The sequence below is a fragment of the Podarcis melisellensis genome (genome assembly GCF_964234715.1).
Source record: "Podarcis melisellensis genome assembly, chromosome: 6".
NCBI classification, from domain to species: domain Eukaryota; kingdom Metazoa; phylum Chordata; class Lepidosauria; order Squamata; family Lacertidae; genus Podarcis; species Podarcis melisellensis.
Window position 1 is genome coordinate 30,232,672 of NC_138538.1, and position 24,097 is coordinate 30,256,768.

Genomic DNA, 24,097 nt, shown 5'->3' on the forward strand with positions numbered 1-24,097 from the left:
ATCTTTTTTATATTAAAAAAAAAAATCACAGCTGAAATTGCCATGAGTTGGTAAATCTATTTTTAAGAGTTGGCCACAGACAAAACTGAGACTGTGCACCTGCCCCCACTTTCCTGTTCTTCAGAGCAACTCTTTTATTCTCTCCGCCCATGTTCATTATTGCACGTGTGTTATGTTATGGCAGGAAAACAAGAAGAAAATATCTCAGTGGTCTGTTGCATAGCATTATTCCCTCTGTTGTGGCTTCTTTTGCCCTAGCTGGAGTATTAGAAGGCATTATCCTTAGGCTACATTTTAAAGCCTCTCCCCATGTGAACCAACCTGGACCCTGCAATCATCATCTGAGGCCCTTCTTCACGTGCCTCCTCTGTAAGAGGTCCAGAGGATGGCAACACGAGAACAGGCCTTTTTCTGTGGTAGCTCCCTGTTTGTGAAATGCTCTCCTCGGGGAGGCCTGCCTGGTGCCTTTGTTACGTATCTTTAGGCACCAGGCAAAAATATCCAGCTTCTCCCAGGCCTTTAGCTATTCAAACAATAGATGGCCTTTTAAACTGGAGGGGCGGGGTATTGCTTTTGTTTGTTATTATTTATGCATTTTTGTGGTTTTATATTGTAAACTGACCTGTGATCCTCGGATGAAGGGCGGTATAGAACTTTAATTAATAAATAGGGCAGACACCAGAGATGACTGGTTCTGCCTGAGGTAGCTGGACCATACTGAACCAGTTGTTTGACTGAGCAAGCAGGTACAGCGACTGGGCTCAGGAGGTGGCAGCCGCGTATGCTGTTTTTCTTCCAGGGAGCTGAACACTTCAGTGTTTCTTCCTCCCCCCAAAAAACGCAGCAACCACACTCTTGTTTTCAGTGCCTCCAACTAAGAAGACTGACTGTGATGGCTGGAGCCACCTAATACCTTTCAAAGGCGGGGGAAGGGGGGGAGTTCCTTTCCCTTTAACAGCAGCAACTATCTGATAAGCAAGCATGGAAGGAAAGAATGGGAGATATGGTATCCTTTTGGGGACGCAGTCTTGCCTTTGGCAGACTACAGGCAGCAAGAACAGGAATACTTTTAGTTGCTACAACTGACATCAGTATGAGAGAAGGACAATGCAAAGCTATTGGACTGTCAAAATCCAAAGCCTGAACCATTGTCTGCATCTCTCCCTGGTCCAGTACAAAGTGATGGGTTCCTTTCATTCTATGCTCCTATGCAAAAGCCACAGCTGTCAACATGAGTTTAAAGACAAAAGGGGTGAACATCTACCTCCAGTATTTTGAAAATACAGGTATTAATTTGTTAATGGTTAATTCATCAGAACTTTACATGAAACCTGAAAACAGCACTCTTTTCAAACAAAATGGTGAATGGTGGTTGTAAAGGTAATACAACTTAAAGAGATATAAAATATTTATTTGTAATGAGGTTTCCCTCCAATGTCTGCTGTTTATATTGGCGTGTGCAGATTTTTCACCTTAAAAACAGCAATGTTAAGGAAATCAGCAAAAGAAAAAGAAATGGTAGAAAATAGTAGATCAGGTTTTAAAGAAAAAGACTTTAATTATATGCTTGAATTTTACATTCTTACAATGTCAGTTGATTTGATTTCACAGCACAGAGCATCTAAATTGCTAAGTGTGGGAGCTGAGGATAAATTGCATCTGGCGCTCAATTTAGAGACTGGTTTAAAATTGAAAGGCTGCTTAAAACTGTACCCAGCTTCATTCAGAATGTTAATACTAACTTCAATCACTGTGTTTTGTTTTATGATGCATCTTGAAGAAGTAACGTTTACTTGATTTAAAAAGTTCTCTTTTCTCCTCTGGATTTTAAGTGACAGTGTTCTATCTTATATTGGACAATTTTATGCAAGTGTGTGTGTGTCTTCACATGTGCACCGTCATGCAAACATATGTATTGTAGACATACATATGTAGTAAGTAAATGTTTTTCACACTACACATCAGTTCATTACTATAGGCCACAATTCTAAGCAAGTTTGCTTGGAAGTAAAATCAACAGGACTTGCTTTGCATTAAATACCAGGCTACACTGAAGGAAGTGGCTGAAAAGAAGGAAGGCAGACAGATGCAAATCTATACACTTAAAACAGACTTCTTCACCCTGAGATGAAGAAGAATAAAGTTTAATTTGAAATAAACTAAAGCTTAGGTTGTTAAGAAAAAACAAAGTTGGGCCCAGTGAATGACTGGGGAGCACTTTGCTAAAGCTAAGCCACTATAGACCTTATCAGTTCGTTGGATGGGAGACTACTAGACTCTTCATGTATGAATTAGAAACAATTAAAATAAATAAGTACTTTTTCGTTTGATACTTACGACATACCAGGCATTGCTAGATAATTTGAAAAAGGAATGGGCTTTAACTTACAATAGCTCTCTCAACACATAACACAGACATAACCTAAATCTACAAGTTGTGTCAGATGCACTTGCTAGTCAAAGCTATCAGCTGAATAAAGCTATTAGAATCTGATATGCTGACTCAGGGCCAGGTTGTACTACTGTGCTGTACCTGAGTGGGTCAAAAAAACTGCTCAAACAGGACAACCCTCAGACCAAGGACCTCAGCATGAATTTATAGTATTAGAAAGGATTCTAAGAATCAGGTTCAGGAAAGGGATGGCATGACCCAAGTTCCTGCAGAAGAGATGTTCAGATGATCTGCATCAAGCTCCTGTCCTCCATTATACACTAACAGTAGCCCAAAGCACCATTGAATAGAGCTTGCTGCAAACACTTATGTAGGTGTATATGTTTGTGCATGCACGCATTTTATTTCCAGTTCCAAAATAGTAACATCATAATTACCTTCTCATTTTTTGCATCTGTATCCAGCTCTGCTATTTTTGCCCATTTCTGCCAGAAGTTGGGATCATCTAATGAAATGTCAGTCCTGTTTCCGGAAGCAACAAAACTGGCCTGGGAGGGAAATGAAAATTAACAGACTATACCTCACACAGCAGCAGAACAAAGGAGAGCCATGAATCCTTTATGCAGAACCACTCAAAAAGAAACCACACCGGGGTGCAGACAAATAATTTGGTAGTTAAATTAGAGAATGCCCAGCAATTGGCTTTCTCCAACATCCTGGGGATGTTAGGCCCTGGCATAAACAATACGTGATTAGGATTTCTAAACGGTGTTTTTTTCTGGATATTTATACATACTAGGCATTGCATTTAGCAGGTTGGTTTCAAGAAACCCAGCATGTCAGCCAAACATAGAGTTGATACATATAGGCAGAGGTGAGAAACAAACACAGTGTCTCACCCCCAGAACTCTCTTGGTGCCAATTCTCTGCTATGCAACATAGACTACAATGTGATTCCCAAGACCCCTTGGACAAACATCTCACTAATATAGGGAAGGCAAGGAGCATGGCTGGGGTCACACAGGGCCTGTGTCAACGATCAGTATCATTGGCATCCCACACCCCACCAGAGGGTTCACTGACAAGACCCCCATGAACCTGCTGTGCTAAGAAGATAGAATAACTGAGGGAGGCAGTTGCTCCAGTGTCCTGGAGCCAACACCAGAGTCACAAGGCAAATGCTAGATAGAAACAATTCATACGACTATTCAGTCTAATGATTCAGCTCCGTCAAACACATAAGAACAACATAAGACATCCCGGATGGTTGCCAGATTCTGTGTACAGATCTATAGGCGCAGACCATCCCCCAACCCAAACTACTTCATTAAGACTCTGGGTCATCTCTCTGTGGTAAGGTAAAGGTAAAGGTACCCCTGCCCATACGGGCCAGTCATGTCCGACTCTAAGGTTATGCGCCCATCTCACTTAAGAGGCCAGTGCTGTCCGGAGACACTTCCGGGTCACGTGGCCAGCGTGACGAAGCTGCTCTGGCGAGCCAGCACCAGCGCAGCACACGGAAACGCCGTTTACCTTCCCGCTATAAAGCAGTACCTATTTATCTACTTGCACTTAGGGGTGCTTTCGAACTGCTAGGTGGGCAGGAGCTGGGACCGAAAGACGGGAGCTCACCCCGCCGCGGGGATTCGAACCGCCGACCATGTGATCAGCAAGTCGTAGGCACTGAGGTTTTACCCACAGCGCCACCCGCATCCCTCTCTGCGGTATCTTATCTTAAAGTTTTAAGTGTCTATACGCTTATCGCATTTATAAATTTTAAATTTATTATTGTACATTGTTTTAAATGTTTGTTTTCCTTCTGGGATTGTACCCCAAGTGTGTTTTATAAGCTGGTCTCTGACCGTAATAAATTATCTATATTATCTATATCTATCTATCTATCTATCTATCTATCTATCTATCTATCTATGTATATCTATCATCTATCTATCTATCATCTATCTATCTATCTATCATCTATCTATCTATCTATCTATCTATCTATCTATCTATCTATCTATCTATCTATCATCTATCTATCTATCTATCTATCTATCTATCTATCTATCATCTATCTATCATAAGAACATAAGCAAAGCCTGCTGAGTTAGGCCAATGGCCCATCTAGTTCAGCATTCTGTTCTCAAAGAGGCCAAGTAGGTGCCCGTGGGAAGTCCGCAAGTAGGACTCAAGTGCAACAGCACTCTGCCCAACTGTGATTCCCAGCAACCGGTTTTCAGTGCCTCCAACAGGGAGGTTTGAACACCTTCTCCTCTTCTTTGCTACTCATACCCACTGTCCAATTGTAATTCTGATTCATAACTGTATTTCTCTGTATTTCTTTAATAATAATAATAATAATAAGTTTTATTTATATCCAGCCCTCCCCAGCCGAAGCCGGGCTCAGGGCGGCTAACAACATTAAAACAGTACAACATTATAAAACATTATAAAAATGAATTAAAATCAAAATTGATGGCAACCATAAACTAAAGTTTTGTAAAGATTGCCAAAGGAGGGAGTCAGGCTGCGCCCTGACCAAAGGCCAGGTGGAACAGCTCTGTCTTGCAGGCCCTGCGGAAAGATGTCAAGTCCTGGAGGGCCCTTGTCTCTTGTGACAGAGCGTTCCACCAGGTTGGAGTCGCAGCCGAAAAAGCCCTGGCTCTAGTTGAGGCCAGCCTAACCTCTCTGTGGCTTGGGACCTTCAAGGTGTTTTTATTTGAAGACCGTAGGTTCCTCTGTGGGGCATACCAGGAGAGGCGGTCCCATAGGTACGAGGGCCCTAGGCCGTATAGGGCTTTGAAGGTTAAAACCAGCACCTTAAACCTGATCCTGTACTCCACCGGGAGCCAGTGCAACTGGTATAGCACCGGATGAATGTGATCTCTTTAGCAGACATCTTTAGTGTCACAGGAAGAAGGTAGCATTCTAATAGTCTGAGACTCCTTAACCAAGAAGGCAATGAAACCAGAAAGGAAGCTCAACCTTTACAAAAACAAATGCCTGTGAGAATCAGAGGGGCTTGCAGAAAATAATGGAGCAGAGCACAATCCCATTCTTCCCAAAGGCATGCTCTCATATGCCTGCACGCTACTGAAAATCTAAGAGGACTATTACAGGCTCAGCTGGTTTTTGCCCCCCAGCAAACAATATACACCAACCTTGGAAAATGTGGAGCCTTTCCCTTCAGTCTGGATAGTGATGGTCTGGGTTCTGCGTTGCAGTATTTGGTCAATATCTTCCTCACAGAACTTGGAGCCTTCGTCTTCTTCATCCATCAAAGCCCCATAAGCGCCTTTTCGCAATAAATCTTCGACCTCCATTTTTGAGAGCTGCTGCACCTTCCAAAGAGACAAACAAAAAGAAAAGAGAACCCCACCTTGGACAGCGAACAGAAAAAAAAACTGGCAACTTCAAAAAGTAGGTTCTGGGATAGCTCAGTCAGTAGAGCATCAGACTCTTAATCTCAGGGATGTGGGTTCAAGCCCCACGTTGGGCAAAAGATTCCTGCATTGCAGGGGATTGTATTAGATGATCCTCAGGGTCCCTTCCAACTCTGTGATTCTATGAAGTCTACAGAAAGGAATGAAAATTAGCAGACCCAAAGGTCATGGTTCCAAAAGGCCTCCTTACCCCATTGTTGCTCCCCTTGCGATTTATGTCCTGCAGCACCGCTTTGTCCAAGCCTAGCTTCAAGCTGGCCTTGTCAAACATCTCCCGCTCGTAAGAGTTCCTAGTGATGAGGCGATAGACCTTCACTGCCTTGCTTTGGCCTATCCGATGGCAGCGAGCCTGAGCCTACAGGAGAGAGACAAGGAAGGCATCACTGGAGACAGAGCTGGCAGATCTGGAGGAAGCAAGGGAGCTTTCTCCATCCACATCACCATCAAAATCCTTCCCCCACCACCTCTCTTAACCCTCTCAGAACTGCATCTGAACCCATCAGGTGGAGGAAGAACAGCAATGCCAAGGCTTCCCAGTATAAAAGACTGTAATAGACACCACCATAAGACTCACAAACAACCAAAGCATTTCCAAATTGGGGCATATTAGAGTTTACTTTTATTGTTGGGAAAACTTTTATGAGTACAAAATCCACTGAAAACTAAAAATGCATGTACAGCTGAAGCTGGAAGAGATACCCTGTTGATGTGGAAGAGATGGGAGTGTCAGGTTCATGCCCCTTCAAGCACCCTTTTGCCTTCTGAGGAGTGAGTTCCACATTTTTCATGGTCACTCTACATAGCCTCTGTTCCCACAGACAGCCACAAGCTTTTAGCCAGACCTCTGGACCATGTGGTCCCATCTCAGAGATGTTGGCAGTACCTGCAGATCGTTTTGTGGATTCCAGTCTGAGTCAAAGATGATGCAGGTGTCAGCAGCAGTAAGGTTGATGCCCAGCCCTCCTGCCCGTGTACAGAGCAAGAACACAAAGCGGTCTGAATCCGGCTTGCAGAAGCGGTCAATGGCAGCCTGGCGTAAATTCCCACGCACCCGCCCATCAATGCGCTCATAGGTGTACCTGTGTAAAGAGGGAGGCATAATAGGTCACCTTGGGAATAGTGCAAAAAAGGAACAGCAGCACCACAGAATCAGGACTTTCTGCCTCCAACTGTGGCCAAATTAGCAACAGAGCTGTGTTGCTAATTGTGTTGGTCTTTAAGGTGCTACTGGAAGGAATTTTTTTTGTTTTGACTATGGCAGACCAACACGGCTACCTATCTGTAACTAGAGCTGTGTTGGTAAAGCTAAGCAAACCCAGTTTCCTTACTCTGGTGTTGTGGAAAAGAGCAATGGCCATGAAGCAGCCATCCCTGTTTCAAATCTCAGTCTAGCTATGAATTCTTTGGGAGACTTCAGTCATGCCAATATCTCTTAACCTTACCCCAATCTCTATAATATGAAGAGAATACTGCTGGCCTATGTTACAGGCTTATTGCCAGGATTGTTGAGGCACTGTGTATAGAATGCTTTGTGGCCATGCTCTAAAGTGCTAAAATATCACCACCACCACCACCATCTGTATCTGGTTTTTTAAAATAGACATGCATAGGATCTAGGAGTTACTCTGATATAAGCAAATACACCTGGTGCTCCAAGACCCCCCTCCTATAACCAAGCTGGTCCCCTAAAATAATCCCCCAGTTTCACCCAAAGTCCACTCCCCCTCCCCAGAGAACATCTACGTAAGATGTTCTCTGACACCAATAGTCAAGAAGTAGTAAAGCAAGTAGATTACTGTGCAAAGAGCTGGAAATATATTTCAAATAGGCACTAGTACTACATGTTTTTTAAAAAACCATTCAGTCTCTTAGGTCCCAGATTAAAGTTCTAACCACCAGGCAACTTAAAGCCCAGGATTTTCCCAACTGTGATGTGCTACTTCTTGTGCGACTTCTAGCAGCCTTCGTCACATTACAGAAAGCAGCTGGAATAAGATTTGAGACGGCAGCTGCAAGTGTGCTACTTAGAGAGCGGGTCTCCACCAGGGAGGCACTTTTAAGCCAGCAGCGGCTGGTTCACTCAGAAAAGAAGGTGTGCACTACAGAACTGATAAACTGCAGGAGGGCTGCTAGAGCCATCTAGTCTCACAGTGAGAAAGCAACTACATAGATACAGATCACAGTGAACTGCTATGATTTCCAGAGGGGCTGCCACATCTCTGTTGCAGCCTTGTGGCAACTTAAGCACTAACTAATGTGTTAGCGCACAAGCTTTCAAAGACTGGAGCCCACATCATAAAAATGGGACTCTACTCCACAAAATCTTACACTATAATAACTGTGTTAAACCTTTAAGGTGCCACAAAGCTTTACCGCATGACATCGAACTTAAAATGACTGGACTGCTTCTTAATTAGGAACAGAAGAAGCTGCCTTATACCAGATGAAACTATCTGTCTATTTCGCCCCCTACTGTCTATTGTGATTAGCAGTGACCAATCGATCCTATTTTTCACAGGGGATGACAGGAATTGAACCTGGGAATATCTCCATGCAAGGCATGTGTTCTACCACTGAGCTATGGTTCCTTCCCTCTATGGGTACTGAATTCTCAGTAGGGACTGCTATCCCGCATGGTAGTGAGTCAAGGCAAATTGTGACTCAAATGCACAGAGAAGAATGGATCCAGGGAAAGTGAGTTATGACAGCTGCAAGGGATGGAGGGTTTGTGCTTGCTTTCACAACACAGCTGTTCCCTTCCTGCCTCCAAGGGTAAAGGAAGAGAATCTATGGGGAAAGAGAAAAACAATAAGGGGATGAAGGAGAGAATCTAGGCAGAGGGGGAGAAGAAAATGGTATATATGAGTGCATTGGAAGATGACAGTAAGCCTAGCAGCTTAGCATGCTCTGGAAGGATATCACTGATCCAGGTGATGCTCTGTGGTGCGAGCTCTTGGGCTGTACTGACCGCCTCTGGATGAGATAATCCTCCAGGATATCAAGGCAGCGCACCATCTGGGAGAAGATCAGCACCTTGTGCCCGCCTGCAATCAGCTTCGGCAGCAGCTTATCAATCAACACCAGCTTGCCTGCTGCCTGGATCATCGCCTGTAGCTGGAAGTCAAGAGCATCTGGACTGTGGGTTTTACGGAAATCCTCCAGGATCTTCTCCTCTGCCCCTGGCCCAAAGAGAGAGGGGGAAAATTCACCAGCGATTCAAGGTTCATAATCAACTCCCAAAGCATCCCTAGCACATTATCGCTTTGTTTTGTTGCTGCTCATTGTTTACCATTGAGACTTTGGTAAAGGAACTGTGATGGGGGCGCAGGAGGCAGCCCTAATACCTCTGGGCCAAGGGTGGGGAACCTGTAGTTCTCCAGATGTTGTTGACTAGAACTCCTCCCGTCCCCACTGTTGGAACCATTGATGGCACCATCACCCCCTAAGGAAACACCTGATTCATCTGCAAGTTGCTACGGTAACTCTTGCCACTTCACTACGGATGAGGAAACTGCAGCAGCATCACAGGCCAAGTGTGCTGGAGTACCCAGATTCCAGCCCCACCCCTTACCATTGATGAGGTAGGGGTGGTTGCAGCACTTGCGCAGCTCCATCATGGTGTTGATGAGGTTAGGCATGTTGTGCTGGTTAGCACCCTTGGACAGGAAGCTGAAATTCTTCTCCAGGATAGCCCGGTAGTATTTCTTCTGGATGTTGGTCAGTTCTACCTCAATGATGGTCTCCTGTTTGGGTGCTAGGTTCTTTTCCACATCGTCTTTCAGTCGTCTCAGCATCATGGGTTTCAGGAGGGACTGGAGCTTTTTTACCTGCCAGGATCAAGAAGAAAGATAGTCCATTAACACTGCATGGGATCTCAGCTCAGACAGCAACTCTGGAACTTCACATACAAAGCCTCTCCATATGCCAGACCTAGCATACTTATTAAGTAAGCAACTGCCCAGAACTCAGACATGCAAATTCTAAGATGTCAGGGCAAAGCCCGCTTACTGCTTTTTTGTGAGCCTCAAGCATATGCAACAAATATGCCTAGTTGGGAGAAAAGTGGTACATACAATTATTACTATTATATATTTATTTATACTCTGATTTCTTCCTGTCGGGGACTCAAGGCGGTTTACAGATAAAAGCAACTAAAAACATGGGGGGGGGGGGAGAGAATCATTGAAACACACACGCCCTACTGAAGTGAGCCCCGGCTCAGCACACCAGCTGAGAGTCAATCCTGCAACCTTTCCTATTTACCTGTTCCTCTGTCTTGAGGTCCCCAAACTCTTCCAGGAAAGCTGTCTCAGATGGGAACTGCTGTGGCTCCAAGAAGTTCAGCAGGCTGAAGAGCTCCTCCACCGAGTTCTGCAAGGGTGTCCCAGTCAGGAGCACTTTGTGTTCCTATTTGCCATGCAGGGAGAGATCAGGACAGGACACTTGCTGAGGCAACAGGATGGACAGGGCGCTAACTCCTGCATTGTGGCCCTGCAGTGCTTTTGCTTCTGGAGCAGAGGCAGCTGGTGACAGGTCACTGCCAGTCAAAGGGTCTACTTTCAGCTCTCGGAGAAGCCAGCTTCTCATAGACCATTCTCACATCTTTACAGCCAGCACCTGCCCTGCCCAAACCATTGCCACCTGAGGGAGAAGCAAACATTCTATTGCAAGCCAGATGGCTCCAAGCCATCTTCCTACAGGAAAGCACTTAACTTCCCAAACTGCCCGCTGTAGAAAATGCTAAGAGTCCACAAGTTTTGACTGATGGTTTCATCCAGACACAGTGACTCTCCTAAGGGAATAACTGGAAAAGCTATGCTATGGTATGCCCTTGGTGTGCATGAGAGACATGCAGCACATAGCTAGAAGGCTGCTAGAACTTCCCATTCAGAGCCATGCAGGGACAAAGCACAATTACCGTATTTTTCGCCCTATAGGGCGCACCTAGCCGGGGGGTTGGGGCTGGGGCGGGGGAAGCCCGAGCTTCCCCCGACCCTAACCCCCAGAACAGGCTGCTGCCTGCAAGCCTTGCGAGCCCGCGGCAGCTCCCGCCGGGCTCCCAAGGCTTGCGGATAGCTTCCTGAAGCCTGGAGAGCGAGAGGGGTCGGTGCACACTGACGCCTCTCGCTCGTAAGGCTTCAGCAAAAGCCTGCATTCGCTCCATAGGACGCACACACATTTCCCCTTCATTTTTGGAGGGGAAAAAGTGCATGCTATAGGGCAAAAAATACGGTATCTTGGGCAAACCTCAGGACATGTGTTGTGCAACTGTGGAACAGGATCCTGGCCACAGTACAGCAATTGTAATCGGTGTGCCCGTGCACAGCATTCAGTAACCTCGTACCAGGGTTGGATTCCCAAAGTGCACAGAAGAAATTCAATTTGGAAAGCCTCACCAGAGACATGAGTTTCAGTCCTTCCAGTAATTTGCAGTTCCTGTTCTTGAGCCGATGGGCCTCATCGATTACCACACAGCGCCACTGGATCTTCTTCAGCTCTGGGCAGTCAGCCAGGATCATCTCAAAGGTGGTGATGACTACATGAAATTTGAAGAGCCCTGAAAGAGGATTGCCCTGGAGATACCAAAACAAGATGGGAGAGTTTGCTAGCAGCTAGGACTGCTCAGGTAGCAGGAGTCCCTCAAGTTCTTGACTGAGGCACCTGGTGCCTGAAAAGTGCCAGTCAAGCTCAACAGAAGGGGACTTGCAAGCTCCACTTAAAACAGAGGCCATGGAACTACATCACCAGTAATCTTCTCCTTACTCAGCAGTTGCCCATACCTAGCATAACTCCACTGTTCACTGAGCATACCCATAAGTAGAGAAGGGGAACTATTAATTGCACCTGGAGTCTGCATCTATAACTGAAGGACAAGCAGCCCTTCCCAATTAGGTTTCTCCCCCAAGGTATCCAGGTGGTAGAGCCCCACTCTCTGCTTTCTGAAAGTTTTGTTCAATTCTGACAGTGGGGGAAGGTGCAGCCTGAACCTCACTTTCAGAACCTCCCAAACATGTGCCGCTACTGAGTCAGCTGCACCACTCACACTACCCTCAACTACTCTACAAGTGGACTGGTCATGTTGGCTGTGTTTTATTTCCACTGTCAGAGGTGGGTTGTCTCTGAATACCAGTTGTTGCAAATTGCACTCAGGTCCTGCGTGCAAGCTTCCCATAGGTTTCCGGTTGGCCACCAGGAGAACACTGGATGAGATGGACCTTTGCAGGGCTCTAACATTGTTGTTGTTGTTTTTCATGTACTCCTTGGTTTTAGACTCCCCAATGTAGTAAAGCCTCCCCACCCTGCTCCAGATCATTGTTAGGAACCCTGCAGGCCACATTCCCAACGGAAGTTTAAAAACACACCCAGGCACAGCAGTAGCAGCAAGGATTCCAGGGGTGCCTGGGGACCAGGGAGCATCACAAACCTGTGGATCCCGGTACACCATCTCATACTGCTGGATCATCTGGCGGCTTATCTGGCTGCCATGGTACACGATGGCATTCATCTCAGTCCACGTGCGGAACTCTCTCTCCCAGTTTGTGATTGTGGAGAGTGGGGCAATGATGAGGAACGGCCCCCGAAGGCCCATCAGGTATATCTCAGAGAGGAATGTAATGGACTGGATTGTCTTCCCCAAACCCATTTCATCAGCCAGAATGCAGTTCTTCCTATGGGAAACACCACAAGCAGGTATCACAATCCCTGGGAAGCACACAACTGAGCAAGGCCTCCTGCAGATGATTCCTGGCTTTAACACTGACAAAGTGTGTTACCTAGACAAGTTGTTTAACCTTCTGGCGTGCTTTCCCCCCACCTACTTGCTTCTTAAGCGTTCATGTCTACATCCCACGGAAATGAGTGCCAAATTAACTAGTACTGATGGTAAATAGCCTCAGGCATTTGCAGCAAAAGCAACATGTGCACACAGTACGGGGTTAGGTTCCCATGCTGCACGTTTCCAACAGTTGCACAGTTCTCCTGCCTCCACATTCCTAGCATAAGTTATAGGCACATTTGCTCCAGCTACCCTGCAAGTGACTAAGATGTCAAACCAATTAAACTATACACCAAATCAACAAAAAAATCCCCAAAACCCAGCTGAACCCTTGTAGCCTCTGAAATATGCTAACAGCACCCCTTCAAACAACTCCTGTTGTTACTTCATTGTTACTGATGACATTTACCAAAGATGCCCCTGTGCCATCTGCAACTCACCTGTTGTACCAATTAAAGAGCAGCCAATTCATTCCCTCCAGCTGGTACTCCCGCAGTTGGTTGTTGTTCTTATAGTCCCGAGTTTTCACTAACTTTTGCCAGGACTCAGAGGCAGGACGCTCCTGGAGGGGGAAATAAGAAAGGAGTACAGTGACTAGTGCAAAGACTAATCTTATCTTGGGAAAGATATTTTCATAATTGATTAGCACTTCTAACTAGTTCCCACATTCTATAGCAAGCTACATTTTGTGTTTATGGTATGGTACTGGCTATGGCAAAAGTGCCATGCACTCACAGATTCCCAAGGGCTGAAAGGGAAAACCCCATCATCAAATTCAACCCACCTACCTCTACTGGCAGCAGAAGGGGTGAACCTAAGTGATGGAAGCACATGTGTTCCATGCCAACTTTATGATGGCCAGAATGCTGTATTAGGCCAGAATACACTAGGAGCCTGATAAAGTAAAGACATGCAATGTGCTCATAAGTTTTCCCATAGTGGTTCAGGGCACAAAGAACAAACTAGGGCACTTACATCATTCAGATCACAGTATGCCGCAGAACAGAACCCCTACAGAACAAGTAGTTCTGGGTGACTGAAGCCACATCCTAGAGGCAAAAGCTTTTTGTTTTGTTTTTTAAAGTAAGCAAAAAGGGCTTGGGGAAAAACTCCTTACTGACCTATAATATGATACTCATTAGGATCTATAACACAATGGAACAATACCAAAAACCCATCCACATAAGTCATTCTAGGGAAGCATTTCATTTTTAGCCCTCTGGCACAAACACATCCCACACATGACCCCATCCAGAGTTTTGGATTCCTTTGAGGAAAGCAACATTTGTTTATTTTTATTTATTACATGAAATTGTTCCTACAGCAGCTATTTCAAAGGGTGGGGAAAAGCTGAAAAGAGATATAGATCCATAAGCCATGCTACACAGCAAGGGACATTCAAAGGGTTGGACTTTCTTTAGGAGGCCACTGAAGTAGCCACAGCTCTGCTCAACATCAGCAGCACATTAAGGCACAGCTCCTACTCCATCCAGGTCTTCATAGAAAGGAGACAGAATATGACTCTTTCAGCACAATCCTATGCACAGCTGCTCAGAAGTAAGTCCAGTGGTAATTACTCGAAAGTAAATGTGTACACGACTGCAGCCAGACAAACTGATGAATAAATCCTCCTAATGAAGATGAGTGGAACACACTAGGAATTTATCAGAAACATAAAAGACTGCCTCACACCAGGTTGGACTACTTGGCCAACAACAATATTTTTTATTAAATTTATGTCACGTCCTTTCGCCAAAATGAGCCCAGGAAGCAACAAAGCAATAAAACAACACAATTAAAAATAAAATGAGCAAAAGCATTCTGTTCCCATATAGTGGAAAAGTAGACATCTATAGGAAGCCCAACAAGCCAGATGTGGAAAAAAATAATTGTTTCCCTTTGGAGAGTGTCTTGTTTTGTTTTGTGGGACCCAGGTCCTTTCCAATACAGTTTCATAATTTTACTTGTTTTATCATTGTAATGGCTTATCTCCTTTTTTAAACTGCATATTCTATTGTTGTAACCTGCCCTTGGGAGCTTATGGTGAAGGGCAAGCAAGGAATCACATAAGCAATTAAGCAAAACAGCACTCTCCTATTCCCTTTTCCCAGCAACTGGGACTCAGCACAAGGCCACTGAAACTGGAGGTAATCTACAGACATCGTGACTATCAGTCACTCACCACTTCCATCTTATAAGCCTGACTGGATTTGCCTACTACAGTCCTCCTTGTTTTCAGGGAAGCTACTACCTATTTTTTTTTTGGGGGGGGGGGGGGTCAGCTCTGCTCATGTCAGTGAGCCATTACAGTGGTACCTCGGGTTACATACGCTTCAGGTTACACACTCCGCTAACCCAGAAATAGTGCTTCAGGTTAAGAACTTTGCTTCAGGATAAGAACAGAAATTGGGCTCCGGCGGAACAGCAGCAGCGGGAGGCCCCATTAGCTAAAGTGCTGCTTCAGGTTAAGAACAGTTTCAGGTTAAGAACATACCTCCAGAACAAATTAAGTGCTTAACCCGAGGTCCCACTGTAGTTACAAACTTATGTACTGAACATGACACCTACAAAGCATCTCTGCACCATCCAGCTGGATTTCACAGCACAAAAGATATTCAGAGCCACTATCAAACAACCACAAAATGATGATAAGCAGCAGATAATAACACTACATGAATAGCCAAGGCTAAACTAGCAGATGCTCTGTGAGACATCTGGATGAAAGTGGGGGGGGAAGGGCTGGAAAGAGAGGAAGGTTACTGCTGTGAGTTGAACAGCCTCAGCAAAAATATCAAGAGAAGATAAGGGTAGAAGCAACATCTTAAGAGAGAGTGCCAGGATTGAGAAGAACCTAACGCTAAAATTCATCAACACACAACATTTCCCTCCTTATTAAACTGAAGTTTCTCTCTTAACTCTTACCAGGGATTTGATTTCTGGTTGGATTTGCAGAGAGAGAAACTCTTTGATCTTTCCAGGGTCGACATCTTCCTCCAGCTCCCAAGTGCTTTCCTCATAAGGCAATGAGCACCATTTCACCAGGTAGTGAGTCACCTCCTGCAATCCATGGAAAACAAAGGAGATGCAGAAAACAAGTGACAAAGCGCAAGTGACAGAATTCCTTTGGGAACCCTGTTCTGTATATATACCAAGAAAGCAAGAGCCTTAAGCAAATGGAAGCACATAAAAATCTGTTGCACAAATCCCTACAGAGAAGGAAACCAAGGATAAGGAAGGTTTGCATCAAGACCGATGGGAACTGAGTGCAGGGATGCTGACAGATGCAACTGTACAACTAGCTATCATAAAAACATTCCTAAGGCAGAGGAGGGGCTGTTTTTTCTAAAAATAATAATAAAAAACTGCACATATATCTTAACTCAGGGGTGAGCAGAAGATCTTGGCCCAGTGATGGACCATTTGGTTGGTTAGTTAGTTCTTATCTTGAAGAAGCATGCATATTCAGAATATTTAAAAGCAATTAGTTATGCCCTCCACAGTGATGAATAAATTAGATTTGCGTTAAACAGCATGACTCAAATTAATCCATCCCACCCCCAAACAGCTAATTCAAAGAAAAGGGAAGAGGTGAGTGGGTTGAAGCTGGGACATTTGCATGCAACAGATATGCCCAGCATTAAATATCAGCACCTGGCATTCTTATCAGTGCCACACTACTCTGGCGCTCACACTGCACACACTCTATGGTCCGTCATGAAAACAAGAGGGATTAATAAGGAGCTGTCAACTGCAAGGAGCAACCATGCTAGAACAACATCTACCTCCCCGGTGTCAGAGTCCTTCGTGTGAGCCACCTCCAAAATTCTATCAACTTCCACGTAGTCTGGGTTGAACATATCTTCATCAGGCTGGCAGAAAAGGATACAAAACAACAGGACATACATCAAGACAGGGTAAAACTTGACTGAACAAAGTAAGCATTACAACAATAGCTTCTGAAGCCATTAAGCCAGGATCTGTTGGATTATTGTGGTATAAGAAAGCCACACAGGCTGCCACAGGCACTCCCTCTTTCATAAGCCAGTAAAAAAGCATTAGTTGTCCGGTCAGCAACTTTATTTATTTTTCAATACAGGAGCTATATTTTGGACTGAGAAAGCACTGAAGGTCCTTGGACACTGGTTCTGCCTAATGACTCATTCCTACACAAGCAAATGAGTCTTCACCAAACTCCTCCAGCATTTCTAACAGAAGCAGCAGAGGCTGCTTACCTCTCCTTACACCCCTCATCTGATGACTCCAATTCATACAGGCAAATGTACATACCTGAGTGACATAAAAGGGGGGTTCTGCCCAAGCCCTCTTTTGATGTTCATACTGGGGAAGAGGGGATTAAAAAGAAAAATGGAAACCAAACCCTCCTACTAAAAAAACCTTTTTTGCTCAGGCTTTCACATTTCTAAAACAGCGAAGGTGCATAAGTAAGAGGGGTGTTCTCAGGCTATGCTGAGGTTCGTTTGAGAGATGCGGATGGTATGTGGCAGAGAGAGATTGAAATGCAAACCCCCCATACTCGGAGTGTGCTGGCCCATTCTGCGCAGGATCCAGCCCCCTTTGGGTCAAACTTGAAACAGGTTTGGGGCCTTGCCTCCAGTGCTAGTTCCTCCCTAAGCCAAAGAAGATTTTACCTTGCGGAAGGAAGTTGGAAGCCCAAAACAGAAAATGACACCCCACACATCATTTACCAGCTAAGAGCCTCTCTTGTCTGAAAGGAAGCTCTCTGCTGCCAACGTCTGCATCACCACCCTTCCTCAAGGTGATTTTTTCTTTTCTTTTTTGTCTGCAGAAGCCTGTGCAGGATTATCAAGGAAGGAAGAGCAGCAGCAAGAAACTGAATTAGGTTTCCTGAAAGTCCATAAGGTTCCTGAGTGTTCGACCAGGGCTTAACTGGAAGGGTCTTACACAGATGTAATGGAAAGCCACGAAGGGCCACAATGAACCATCAAGCCATCCTTTTCCTCTTCCTACTTGAGGTGAAAATTCCACAATATATGCCTAAACACAAACATGCAAAGGTATGGCACCCTGTTAAATCTAGCAAGGGCACAGTATGCTTTCTGACACAAAGATAGGAACATCCAAGATCATGTTCCCCCAAAAAAGATTCTGGCTACCCTGGTTCTCATGGAACTGTTATGGGGCAAAATGTCATCAAACAGAGCTCTGCCCCATTCAAAATGCAGCAACTTCGCATTTTCAGCTATCTGGGCCAATAGACAGGCTATGGATTAACTGACAGCTTATAAATAATGAGCAGGTGGAAACCAGCAGCTCTTTATTCTTGCCAGTGCTTCCTTCCTCTTTCTCTCTGTAACAGAGGTGCTAATTCAGGGAAGAAATGCAGAAATGTGATTGCTTATCACAGCAGTGTCTCTTTAAAAACCTCAATGGTTCTGCCACAAAAGAATATGGAAAGCAGTGTGGGAATTGGCTCTCACACTAGGAGACAGGAGGTGAGGACCCCAGTGCATCAAGCAGAGGAGCAGCTGCTCATCGCAGACAAAAGGGAATGATGTGGCACCTTCCACCAGAAACATTTCACACTCGTGCCAAGAACCTGTACAGACAAAGGGCTCAAAACTCCAAGGATTCGCAGCCGCAGTTAGAAAGCAATTTCAATTTCATATTGCTCTGATTTATACCCACCAGGGATGCATGGAAAAAGCCGCAGGTAGCAAGCCTGGCAAGAGCGATAAATTCATATTAAATTTCATTCTAAGTGAGACCAATCTACCTACAGAGCTCAAGCACATGTGCATATGCAAGTAAGGGGAAGAAGAGGCCTGGTGAAACTCTGGTCATTCCTGGAACCTCCTCTGAGGCAGCTGGGTCACAGCAGTGACAATGGGGGCCCTCCATACACGCACAAACCTTGGTGATGCTGAGAAAAAGCACCCTTGGGTAATTAAGCCCTGACACACGACACGTCACATAATTCGAGGAGGGAGTGTCAGAGTAGCCCGCCAGGGTCAATGCTCACCTCAGTGAAAATGTGCTTCATCTGGGCCTGCTTATTGCGAAAACGCTTGATCTTCTGGGAGATGCGTGGGTCTTTCTCCAGCTCCTCCATTGTGGCCCATTTGCAGTGTAAGTAAGAACTGCAAACGAGCAGAAAACACCATAAAGGGCATGAAGAAACAGAGCTTGACCCCCCTCAAAACCCCCCTCAAAATCCCCCCAAGGGAACACAATTCTAGGACATCATAAAAAACAGAGCCATAAAAGCCACAGGGTTGTATCCAATGCAGTGCTTCATAAAATGTCCCATCAGTGCCTGCGCAACGTGACTTCATCTCCCTCTCCTCCCCTAAACAACCCCTAGATCTGTTCTAGAGGTTCCCACCAACCTTCTGGAGCGCATATGGGAAGAAGGCAGGGGGAGGAGTGGAGAGGGAGCCCCATTGTGCCAGTGGAAATCCCTTGTGCTGACCGGATGCATTAGTTGAATATTGCCCATAACCAGAAACTTAATGGGGGGAGGGTGAAACAGAACTGCATGGCAGATGAGCAGCACGTGTAAGCAATGGTCAGTCTCACTTTCTAATACAGATCACTCACTTGGAGTGGGGAATTAAAGGGAAGTTCAGGTCAAACTACAAACAAGGAAGTAGGCTGCAAGAAGCAGACCTTCTACCCAAGTGAATTGGGGGGGGGGTTGAAGACTACAGGACAGCGGACCACTGAAGCAGCGAAACCGAAGACAAAGCAAGAAGGTGCAAGGAATTAGCACTTGTTCCCTAAAGACACAGCAGTGAGGTTGGAGTGAGTGGAAGGAACAAATGCACTATCAATGCGTAAACAAGCTGGAAAGAAGAAAAACCACATGCCATACATACAAATTGCGGTACTTTACGTAGAACTCTTCCTGCTCGTAAGTTGCTCCTCCTGGGTAGGTCTGGAACAACAGCAAGTGCTCAGTAAGCCTCATTTACATGGAAGAGTTACTAGGACCACACTGTACGGCCAGCGTGATCTCACCTGAACTGTTCTGCTCTGATCTAGCAGAACAGAGTGTAACAGACTCAAGCACCTTCCTGCATGATACATGGGAGGGCGAATGCTGGAGCCCAGTTGTCAAGAAGCACAGAGGTGGAGCAAGGGAAGGCAGAAAATTCTGTTTCCATCCCCAATCAGTAATGGAACTCTTGAGACTTTCAATAAACCTAGGCAGCAAGGAAGGACAATGCAGCATACAGGACCTAAGTCTGATACTAAATTTTCCCCATACGCTTCAGGAGCAGATAACACAGGCCACACAACACTGTCAATGGACAAGAACTGATCTCTTCTAACCCCAGAAAATGCACAGAGCAGCCACTCCTGACAACTTTGTAAGAAAAGCCCTATCGCCAAGCAGACTGGAGACTGTCTTTAAAGCATGCTTTACTCTACAGCAAATGCTGTAAACCCACTTGCGACATGGTAAATAATACATCAGCCCATATTAATATGGAGTCCCAGATTTTAAAACTCGGCCAAACTCTTGCGAGCGAGATGAACCCAAACCTTAAGTAAGCAGCCACATCTCCACCTCCTCCCTTCAGCTTGGGACTGGAGACAGGAGGCAAAACAAGTGGGCTTCTCTCTGCACCAAGCTCAAAGAAGTCATTGGGTGCAGAGGCGCAGCGAGCCTCTGCCTTCCCTACCTCCAATTTTGAGCTGTTGTGGGCTTGCTTTCTGCCCCTCCCTATGTCTGAGCTGAGAGTTAGATTTTCCTGTGACCTTGGACTCCGTTTCTCAGGCACAGTAAAAGGTCAAGGACAATACCTGGTACAATTGCTTCATCAAAATAATAGGTTAAAAGCCTAACTATTCTGAATTTTTTGTTTTAATAAAAAAAAACCCTGCAAATCTTGCAGGAAGAATCATTATCCAGTTCCTTTCTCTAAATGTTATATACTCAACTACATGGGTCCACCTTCCCATTCCATGATATGTGCATGTACTGCATCTAATGCACAGTTTCTCCTCCTCCACTTCACATCGTATACAGTCATACCTTGGATCCCGAACACCTTGGTACTTGGACGTTTTGGCTCCCAAATGCTGCAAAACTGGAAGCGAGTGTTCCAGTTTGCGAACCTTCTGTGGAACCCGAACGTCCGACGGGGCTTCCGCGGCTTCCGATTGGCTGCAGGAGCTTCCTGCAGCCAATCAGAATCCGTGCTTTGCAAGTCGAACGGGCTTCTGGAATGAATTCCATTCGACTTCCAAGGTACGACTGTAATTACTCTACGAAGAGTGAATGCCTGATTCAGAAGGACACTTTTCTCCCCTACACACAATCTCCCCACTCAATTCACCAACTGCTTCTACTACTAACAGTACAGAACATTTGTTTAAGACCCATACCATGTTATACCGGTTCATAGAGGCAACGTAGCCCCAGCCCAAAAAGCTTAGTCAGTTTGACGTCAAACTCCTACAGCAACCCCACACGGGTTGCCATGGCCTAACTCTACCCACTAGAGACCTTTCGCCCAACATACTTCGTGCAGCCTAGAAAAAGACCAGTTAGGATCTCATGGCAAGAGAGTTACTCACCTCCTTCTGCACCATCCTGGAGGCAAGGATCCTCTCAATGATGTTGGCATCATCCTCGGGAGGCTCCTGTGGATCCCGAGACAGTAAGGTTAGTTATTCTGATGCAATAGCGGCATCTGATGCCCCAGAATTGCACAGGTTAAAAAGGGGGAAATCCTCAAGCTCTCAAATCCCAACTCAAGGCCTCTTCTGGAATTAAAAGACAGGCAAATGTGTATGTCAGGCTTCATCAACCTGGCACCCTCCAGGACTGCAACTCTCATCAGCCTGACATCGTCCAAAACATGTGGAGGGCACCAGGTTAATGAAGGATGTTCTATAGTAATTCTGCTCATGTAGGGCTGGGCCGCCCATGAGGTCAGTGGGGTGAGGAAGCTGCCTCAGGCAGCAGAAACAGGAGCCACCACACCGCCCAGCTAAAGGAGGCTGCGGTGTGGCAGTACAGCATGTTCCTGCTTTGCCTCAGGTGGTGCGCTGCTCTTGGCTTAGGTGCTTTGTGGTGTGCTTTGCTATGGCACTAGGACTAGGTATACCCACATTCAAATCCCTGCTCAGCCATGAAGCTCCCTGGGTGACCTTGGGCTAGTCACGGTGTCTCAGCCTAACCTACCTCACAGTGTTTTTGCATGGATAAAATGAGAGAGGATACCATGCATGCCACCTAGAGCTCCTTGAAGGAAAGCTGTGATAGATATGTAATAATAAATTTTAAAAATGTGGCGTCATCAGTGAATATGCCTGTACAACATACATGCTCACAAATAACTGCATATCAAATCCATGTTACCATTTTTGTTTTGTATGTATTAAAAAGTAACGCATCAGGCCCTATTCAGACCACCACTGGAAACAAACTGGGAGCTTAAGAAGTGAAGTTAGTTTACATGTTTTGGTTACTTGTACATAGCATGTTCCATGTTCTTGGATCCTCAATGATATGGCCATAGCACCAGCATATACGTGTCTCTGCTCTCAAACGTTTGCCAGTATTAACCCAGACATCCACATGTTATGTTCCTATTACATTTCTCCTCCATATCAGAAAATGACATTTGGATGCAAAGAAGCAAACCTTGTTTCCTCAACAGCCCCAGCCTTACCTCTGCCTGCCAGGCCAAGGTAGATGCAGAGAGAGCAGAAGCCCGACCAGCTCCCAGAACAGCAATTGTTTCACCATCATCATCTACCACCTTGAAATCCAGGTCTTCGTTGTACTTCCTGCGCTTCACCTGGCGGCCAGAGCGGCGCTTCTGTGCATCAAACACACATAAGAGAAGAGGGATGCACACTTAATTTCCTGACTCAGATCTGGCACTTGTCCAGCTAATACAGAGAGCAGGAACAGGACTCAGAGCTTGGCTGGTACTCTCCCAGCCCTTGCAAAACTAGGGCATTGGCAGGATGAACTAAGCAGTCGTTTGAAGGACACAGTCATATGCCCCCTCTAACCACACGGTCATTTTTATTTATTAATTTACACGTAAGAGGACAAATGTAATATAGCAAACACCAGCCCTCCACCAGTACACTATTTTGTGATTTTTTCCAAAGATATCACACCTTACTATTCCATAGAACTATTCATGTTTCTCAGTCTGTCATACATGTTCAAGTACACAGCAATTGTAAAATCTCTGCTTCTTCCTTGCTAACATTCACCAATGCAAATAACAAGGGTTCTCCCATTCAATCTCTCATCCAAAGTCTTAGGGGAGTGATGCATCCAATTCCACTTGATGCTATGTGGTGTAGCTAATAAAACTGCAAAAAAACTGCGCAGAGGTCCATTACGTTTTCCATTCAATTTAAGGGACAACTTTTCTGCCATTGCTATCTGCCATGACCACCATTTCAAGCATCCTACACCAAGGATAAATCTGGAGCCAACTCTTTAACATCAGCACCTCTGGTCCTGGGTGCTGAACACCACAAGACAGGGGAATCTGCTCTTTCACAGTCCTATGCATGTTGAAAGGCCCCATAGATTCCAGGAAAAAAACCAGCACAAAGCAAACCACAAGGCAGGTAATGACTTACTCTGGTGGATGAGAATCTGCACTTAGCCAAGTACATCTAAAACCTCATGCCCCCCACTTCAGTTGTTTCCTTCCAACAGCAAATATCCTTCTGATTGCAACACCATATGCTCCTGGAAATCTTCACTAACTCCATAGGCAGTGTCTCCATAGACAAGAAAAGGAAAGGGAGGCAAAAGCCCTTTCTGTTTGGGAAGCTCTAAGCACAATTCAGCTCACTCCACAGAATCACTTTTGCTGTCCTGTGTCTTCCCTGGAGCTGCCCTTGAGTAAACCATCACTCCCTTCATGCTGCAAATACTCTCCGAGCAAGCTCCCTGTTGAATTCACCAATCACTGATTTAACAGAACATCTCCTTCAGCATCCTTTATCTCCTCTTTGCGTCTCTTTTCTTGACTCATAATCTTATTGGGTCTGTTAAGAAGCAAATTGATCATAGTGCTCCCTCTCAGCAAAAGCAGTGCTAGCTACAGAGACAGAGCTGCAGTTCCTATTTAAGGCTCGGTCTGAGGGTGGTAGCTGCTGAAGCAACATCTGAGCTCTGCTCATATGAAGTATTCAGCCTGAGCATGGAGCTGTCCAGGGTACCTTTGACTCGGTCAGCAATTGCAAGAGCAGAGGGAAAAGATGAGAGGAGAGCATTCTCTTCATACCAGTTGTATCTTGGATGCATGGCCAGACGGTAGGGTCTTGTCATTTTTAAAGGAGGAGATACACGCACAGCACATCCCCCTATATTTCACTATACTGAACAATCAATTCTATACTATATAGATTCCCACCTCTCTCCAGCACAAGCAATACCAGGCACAAGATCAGTACAAACCATGCTATCCATGAGGGGAAGGGGTCATGTAGTATTAAAAAAACGAGGCCTTTGCATTT

At 45.4% G+C, this 24,097-nt stretch overlaps 1 protein-coding gene and 1 long non-coding RNA gene across 8 annotated transcripts in view; one reads left to right on the forward strand and one right to left on the reverse strand.

Moving 5' to 3' along the window:
• CHD6 (chromodomain helicase DNA binding protein 6) overlaps positions 1-24,097 on the reverse strand; it is a 101,341-nt gene that overhangs the window by 18,468 nt on the left and 58,776 nt on the right. For 5 of the 7 annotated variants that reach the window (XM_081916569.1, XM_081916568.1, XM_081916570.1 and 2 more), the window contains 16 exons: positions 22,276-22,425; positions 21,176-21,241; positions 19,468-19,526; positions 18,612-18,729; positions 16,393-16,479; positions 15,533-15,667; positions 13,051-13,172; positions 12,260-12,503; positions 11,232-11,408; positions 10,099-10,242; positions 9,407-9,662; positions 8,804-9,014; positions 6,719-6,914; positions 6,026-6,190; positions 5,554-5,736; positions 2,830-2,940 (listed from right to left, as the gene is read on the reverse strand). In XM_081916569.1, coding sequence (XP_081772695.1) covers positions 2,830-2,940; positions 5,554-5,736; positions 6,026-6,190; positions 6,719-6,914; positions 8,804-9,014; positions 9,407-9,662; positions 10,099-10,242; positions 11,232-11,408; positions 12,260-12,503; positions 13,051-13,172; positions 15,533-15,667; positions 16,393-16,479; positions 18,612-18,729; positions 19,468-19,526; positions 21,176-21,241; positions 22,276-22,425 — 2,424 coding nt within the window. The remainder of the gene's footprint in view (positions 1-2,829; positions 2,941-5,553; positions 5,737-6,025; positions 6,191-6,718; positions 6,915-8,803; positions 9,015-9,406; positions 9,663-10,098; positions 10,243-11,231; positions 11,409-12,259; positions 12,504-13,050; positions 13,173-15,532; positions 15,668-16,392; positions 16,480-18,611; positions 18,730-19,467; positions 19,527-21,175; positions 21,242-22,275; positions 22,426-24,097) is intronic. The other 2 variants (XM_081916573.1, XM_081916572.1) reach the window with 2 other exon arrangements.
• Positions 6,901-7,681, forward strand: LOC309373266. The gene is made up of 2 exons (XR_014169921.1): positions 6,901-7,041; positions 7,141-7,681. It is a non-coding gene; the product is annotated as an uncharacterized lncRNA (long non-coding RNA).